Source organism: Etheostoma spectabile, chromosome 24 (assembly GCF_008692095.1).
Source record: "Etheostoma spectabile isolate EspeVRDwgs_2016 chromosome 24, UIUC_Espe_1.0, whole genome shotgun sequence".
Lineage (NCBI taxonomy): Eukaryota > Metazoa > Chordata > Actinopteri > Perciformes > Percidae > Etheostoma > Etheostoma spectabile.
Window position 1 is genome coordinate 14,284,684 of NC_045756.1, and position 7,302 is coordinate 14,291,985.

General features: G+C 38.9%; 1 protein-coding gene across 2 annotated transcripts in view; it reads left to right on the forward strand.

Moving 5' to 3' along the window:
* Positions 1-7,302, forward strand: part of arl6ip6 (ADP-ribosylation factor-like 6 interacting protein 6) — a 12,685-nt gene that overhangs the window by 1,417 nt on the left and 3,966 nt on the right. For both annotated transcript variants that reach the window (XM_032505947.1, XM_032505946.1), the window contains exon 2: positions 577-630. In XM_032505947.1, the coding sequence (XP_032361838.1) occupies positions 577-630 (54 nt within the window). The remainder of the gene's footprint in view (positions 1-576; positions 631-7,302) is intronic.

Consider the following 7,302-nt stretch of genomic DNA (forward strand, 5'->3'; position numbering starts at 1 on the left):
TGTTGTTTTTCAGACAACAGCAGTGCTAGTCGGTGCTAGTTGGTGTCTGTTAGCTGTTAGCTCCTCTAGGACGCACCTGTGCTAATGTCAACAAATAATCGTGAGAATAATCGTGATCAAAATATTGATCAAAATAATCGTGATTATTATTTTGGTCATAATCGTGCAGCCCTACATGGGATCTTTAATATATCATTATACTATGTAGGCCTATCATTTGAAATGGTCACATTAGCTACTCCATATAACAAATGAAGTGGTCTTTGAACCAAAAGTGATTCAAGTCACTTTTGTGGCTAGGCTACCACAGCACTGTAATAATAAACAAAACAGAAAGAAAGTCCTTAGATTACAAGAATTTAATGAATTTGATGAATTAGATCTAAACTAACACAAGAGTGAATGTTTATTTTGATCTTGAAAAAAATAGTTAGAGAAAATAATTTTTACTCATGATCTACTTACTGTACCAGTTTAAAATCCACCTTTACTGATAGTTGACAAAAGGATATTTGCTTTAGCCAAAGATTGCTATTCTTTGTCAGTAGTGATACTTATTCACAGTGACTCTTTCAGAGCTGCGGGCAGAGAGAGTGAGAGGAGAGGATGGGACTGAAGAGAGGATGATGGGTGAGTATCAATATCTGTTCATTTTGTCAAAGCTTCACTTCTCCATCAGGATCTTTTTGTCAGATTCATTTGCAGTTTGAACTTTAGATTTAGCTTCATGGAGAAACCATATGATCTCCCACAGTTAATAAAGAGTTGTTATCAACTACCCAGTTGGACAGCCACCTAAACAGATAAGCATTAGTTTCAGGTTAATTTATCACGGCTACAAGGGACGGGCATTTTATGTCATTTCAACATTCACATTTATTCACTTTTTTTTAAAACAATTGTATAGCTATAGTGCCTGAGTTGTTTACTTACTCGCAAAAACAATTGAGACACAGCCAGTAAAGTGATCCAGACTGGTCCTGGCAAACTCTGCAATGCTAACCCTGCTAACTGCTAACATTACCAGAGGACAAGGCCAGCAGGCCACGGCTGTGTACAACTTGTAGCCTTTTCAGCGGCCGTAGCTGACAGTTGTGAGTTATTTTAAGACGAGAGGGGGCTGTGAATAGGTAAGAGAGGACCAAGAGTTAGCATGTGTTTAGCGATTATTCACGTAATTCTAAGTCAATAAAGTGTGTATTTTAGTTGGGTAGAAAAGGACGGCGAGGTTGTGGCATTTTTAGCGGTTCCTACTGTAATTCTAAGCCAAGGAAGTGTGTCTGTCTGTTGGATGGAGAGGACGGTGTGGTTGTTGTGTTTTTAGCGATTCATGCCGTAATTCTAAGATTAAAAAAGTTTGTCAGTTGGGTACAGGGCTCCACGTGAGCACAGGCTTTTATGACTGCCAAAAGAACCAGCATCTAACATTAGCTACTCCGCTGTGCTGTGGAGTAATGTCAGGCTATGTGAGACAAGCGTCTAGCAACATTGTTGTGGATGCTGCAGTCTCAGCCTGGCAACCTCCTTGAACTTCAAGTCTGGGGAGGAGGGGGCGGGGGAGACAACTCTCTCCAGTATTTTGAATTTGTACTGCAGTAACTATTTTAAACACAAGCCTTTAATATAGCCTCAAAAAATAATATTATATTATTACTATCAATATCAATCAATATCAGCATCAATATAATATCAAGTACTGTAGTAGATACCAAGACCAACAATTTTGATAGCATTTTTTAACTTTTAAATTCAACTATTTATAGTGTCAAATCATATCTTCTTACGTTATCTCAGGACACTTTACAGATAGAGTAGGTCTAGACCATACTCTATATTAAGAGAGAGAGAATTACCTGAATACAAATAAGCCTGTGGCTCAGTAGAGTGGTTGCCTGCCAATTGGAAAGTTGATGGTTTGATCCCTTGCCCTACAGTCCCATGTCAAAGTGGTCCCTTCTTGACCTTATGTAAAGGGTGAGAGTTCAGGAATCCTGACTGATTTGTTTTGCATAGAAGAAATAAAGTTCCTCACTTAGAGATATTTAAAAAAATCCTTGGATATCATACATTAGAGAGATTTCTTCAAAGGTCATTAGACTCTCTTCTTTAAAGAGGTCACCTACTTTACTTATTTCTTTCTTTGCCCATATCTGGAATCCTGCATCCAACTTGCCTAAATGGAACACACACTGGGCTAAATTGTGACCAGAGTCCAATATGTTTATATATTCTTTTACCTCACACCAAGATCATTCTTTGGTCATTTTTTAGGCCTTTTATTGACAAGACAGCTGAAGACATGAAACGGGAGAGAGAGGGGGAATAACATGCAGCAAAGGGCCGCAAGTCGGAGTCAAACCTGGGCCCACTGCGCTAAGGTTAAGGAGTAAACCTTTATATAGAGCGCCAGTTCTACCACTGATCTATCTGGGCGCCCAACCCTCATGCTCATACAGAGCTCTGTTCGCTCCATGACGTTCTTTTTGCCAATGTTTCCAATAAATAGTGCCAGCTACGCTTTGGCCCCATTATCTCTCGTCTTATCAAAACATGGAGGTTAGCTGAAACATACTGCTTTATTTAGCGCAATTTAGCTTCGCCAGGGTCTTCAGTTTATACTGACCAATTAGTAATTTATTGAGATTTTGAACACCACAGTCAACATTGCAGTCTGCATTGCCATTGACATCTTAACTTATATCCCATAGTGATGACAGTTTAAGTAAAAAAGAAAAAAAAAGAAATCCAAAAGATGTAATAGCAATCAACTTAAAGAAAAAATATATAGATAAATGAATAAATTACAATAACAGAAACAAATTGAAAATATTTAAAAAAATAAATAAAAACACTTGGACCAAATGTACAGTTTTACTATAAGCACCACATTCTCATCTGGTAGCAACGTATTGCACATATTTCCCCCATTTAGTCACATATATTTCTGCCCTGTCAATGATGTTGAAAGACATTTTTTCATATGAAGCCCCTTTTGCCAACTCAATGCTCCAATCCTGGAAAGAGGGCTCACCTGGGTTCTTCCAGTTTCTCATTATTATTTGTTATTACACCGGTCTGAACAACGTCGCTGTTCGATGTCATTTGTGGATTATTAAAAACATAATGCCTTGGGAAGAGTTCCAAGCTGGTCCGGGTAATGTTTTCAATGCGATCATGAATCTTTAGCCAGTAGTTCTGAATCATGGGACATTCCCAGAGCAGGTGAAGAAGAGTCCCTTCCTAGCTGCAGCTCTTCCAGCAGTAAGCATTGTCCCTCAGTTTCAGCCTAAACAGCCGGGTAGGAGTCCAGTAAAAACGATTAACACTCTTAAACTGGAATAATCTAATTTTAATGTCTCTTGAAACCCTCTTAGTGTTTTCACAAATACAATCACTCTTTATTTGTGACATCAATGTTCAAATCTGCCGACCAAGCTAACATTGTTGCATAAGATATGGTAAGTGTCTGTTGAGACAACATGGCATAAAAGATTGCAGCCTCGTGCCCCAAACCCATTATTTTCGTAGTCTGAGAGAGAAGGTTTGATTGCTGAGGCTCTATTCCGCTCCCTATGACGGTTACTAACATGTGACACATTTGTAAATACTTCCAAAAATCATTTCTGGGCAGATCATATTTACCAGTCAACCTTTCAAATGACTATATTACCCCTCTCATATAGGTTTCCTATTGTGATAATTCCCTTTTCCACCCAGTCTTTCCATAAGAGGGAATGTTTATTAATATGTAACTTTGGGTTAGTCCAAAAACAAATATCAATATTAAGATAGACATTGATATTAAAAGCATTAGAAAACTTCTTCCACACATTACAGAGGTTGGGTATGATGGGGTGGCATTTTAATACAGAGGGTATATTGCTAGACAACGCATTTATAGGGATGAGGGGGGAGAACAGTCTCCGTTCAATCTCAAACCAGGGGGCGGGACTCGCTCAGGTGACAGTGTCCACTGAGCTAAATGTCTCAGGCAAAAGGCATAATGGTAAAGGGATAATTTGGGTAGGCCCATGCCACCCTTATTGATTGGCACCTGGAGCCTCTCTAATTTTATCCTTGCATGTTTACCATTCCATAAGAGCTTTTTGCAAATTTGGTCGAACCTTTTGAAATGCTTTTGGGGTATTGCAATAGGAAGACATTGAAGCAAATAGTTCAATCTTGGGATAATGACAAGAACAGTAGTGACCATCTATCTGTATTTAATGATATTTTATTAAAAAGTGGGTCCAAATTATTTTCAATTATTTTATTAAATTGGTTAGGGAAGCGAATGCCAAGATATTTTATGCCTTCACTAGGCCATTGAAACAACCCCGCCTGAAATAAAGTTTTTGGGCAGTACAAAGTCAGTGGAAGGGCCTCCGACTTAGACCAGTTAACTTTGTACCCTGATATCTTGGAGAAAGACTCAATAATGTCCAGTAATGCTGGGACAGATCTGGCTGTGTCCGAGGCAAGCCACAAAATGTTGTCCGCATAAAGCAGAAGCTTATGTGTGGACTTCCTGAATCTTCTGATTCTCGCAAATAGCTGTCGCAAGAGGCTCCAGAGCTAGACAGAAAAGCCCTGGCGATAATGCAGAGCCCTGCTGGGTGCCTCTACCAAGTAAATAAGAGGAGATCAGTCCATTTGTTTTCACTGCGGCTGCGGGTCTTTGTACAGAATCTCTATCCATCTGAGAAATGTTTGGCCAAATCCAAAAGTTTTAAAAAAACGCTTCAAAACGCTTTCTCAGCGTCAAGTGAGATAGCTGCTGTAGGATTGTTGGAGTCCCGCACCAACCATATAATATTTATAAGGCGTCTCACATTATCAGTACAATTTCTTTGTCCAATAAAGCCCACTTGATCAGGATGGATAAGTGACCCAATGGTATTATCCTATCTATTTGCAAGTATGTTACATGAGAGTCTACAATCAACAGATATTAAGCTTATTGTATGATAGCTTTTACAATCAGTCGAGTCCTTTCTTTTTTTAAGTATGAGTGTGATAATTGCTAGGTTTAAGGAGGGAGGTAATTTGCCAGATTCAAATGCTTCTGCAAGCATATTCTCAAATAATGACAATAGGTCTTCTGCATAACATTTAAAGAATTCTGCTGTAAACCCGTCTTGGCCTGGAGATTTACCTGATGGGTGGGCCTTAATTGCATCAAGTATCTCCTGTAAACTAATAGGCAAATCTAAGTCCTCCTGTTGTGAGACACTTAGCTTAGGGAGGTTTAATTTGTTGAAAAAAAGGACACTATCTCTATGTCTGTTGCAGTGTTTTCAAATATATACAAATCTATATAAAATTCCTTAAATACATCATGTATTTCCCTAGATTTAGTTGCCAGTCTCCCATCCCCAGTCATCACAGTTGCTACCGAATATTTTGACTGTTATTGTTTAATGTACCTAGCCAAAAATTTACCTGATTCAAAAATAGTCTGCCTGGGCCTGAAGATATACAATTTTCTGGATATTATAACATTATATTCATATTTAAAGTGGATCAACTCTTTTAAAAATAGATTTAGATAAATTCCTTTTTAATTTTGCTTCAGTGTTCTTCATTCTCCTTTCTAGATCTTTGAGTTTAAAAGCACTGGCCTTCTTCTAATGAGAAGAATATTGAATAATAAACCCCTTAAAAAGGCCTTCATGGCCTCCCAGGCCGCTATGGCAGTGGGAGCTGTGGGGACATTGATCTCTAAATATAGCCTAATCTGGGCTCAAAGCTCTTCCTTAAATCCCACATCTTGTAATAGCGCGTAGAGTTAAAACGCCACATTTGTGATCTTTCCTGATATTGGGGTCATTTGTAGTCTGACCATGGCATGGTCTGTTAACAGAATACTATCAATTAAACAGGACAGTGTGGCAGGCAGGAGAGAGCTAGAAAGGGTTACTTTGTGGTCTCCTGAGTAGAAAGTGTGTCCGTTGTATGGTTCAGCCTCCACACATCAGTTAGACCCATAGATGAACACATTCTCTTCACAAGCAAAACAGATTCTGGTATCCTAACTAATGTTGGTTTACTTTTATCAAGAACTTGATCTAGGACTTGATCTAATATTGAAGTCTCCTGCCAGAATTATGGAACACTGTCCACTATCATGCAACTTACTTTCTAAGTCTATGAAAAAGTTAGGCTGATCAACATTGGGCGCATAGATATTGGCAAGTATCACAGTGTGTCCTTGCATCTCTGCTAGTATTATAATGATTCTGCCCTCCTCATCTTTGATCGCCCTCCTGAGCCTGAACTGTAAGCCTTTATTAATTAATATAGCTACTCCTCAACTTTTAGATGATCCCGCACTGAAGGACACGTGTCCTACCCAGTCCCTACATAATTTATCCAACTCTGGGGACAACAATGCGTTTCCTGCAAGAATACTACATCTTGTTTTTTAGTTTTCAGATGTCCCAGTATTTTCTCTCTTTTAATTGGACAGCCCGGGCTATTCACATTCCCAGATGAATAACATAATATCCTCCCACCGCTAGTCATAAGCAGTCTTAATGTTTTTTACTGTAGGTCATTCGATTACAATACAGGTAAAACTCAAAAAATTAGCATATGGTGCAAAAGTTCATTCATTTCAGTAATTCAACTTAAAAGATGAAACTAATATATTATATAGACTCATTACATGCAACGTGAGATATTTCAAGCCTTTATTTGATATAATTTAGATGATTATGGCGTACAGCTTATGAAAACCCCAAATTCAAAATCTCAGAAAATTAGCATATGGTGCAAAAGTTCAGTATTGTAGGCTCAAAGTATCACACTCTAATCAGCTAATTAATCCAAAACACCTGCAAAGGGTTCCTGAACCTTTAATTTGTCTCTCAGTCTGGTTCAGTGGAATTCACAATCATGGGGAAGACTGCTGACCTGACAGTTGTGCAGAAAACCATCATTGACACCCTCCACAAGGAGGGAAAGCCTCAAAAAGGTAATTGCAAAGGAAGTTGGATGTTCTCAAAGTGCCGTATCAAGGCACATTAATAGAAAGTTAAATGGAAGGGAAAAGTGTGGAAGAAAAAGGTGCACAAGCAGCAGGGATGACCGTAGCCTGGAGAGGATTGTCAGGAAAAGGCCACTCAAATATGAGGGGGAGCTTCACAAGGATTGGACTGAGGCTGGAGTTACCACATAGACGGGTCCTGGACATGGGCTTCAAATGTCGTATTCCTCTTGTCAAGCCGCTCCTGAACAACAAACAATGTCAGAAGCGTCTGACCTGGGCTTAAGAAAAAAAGAACTGGTCTGTTTCTCAGT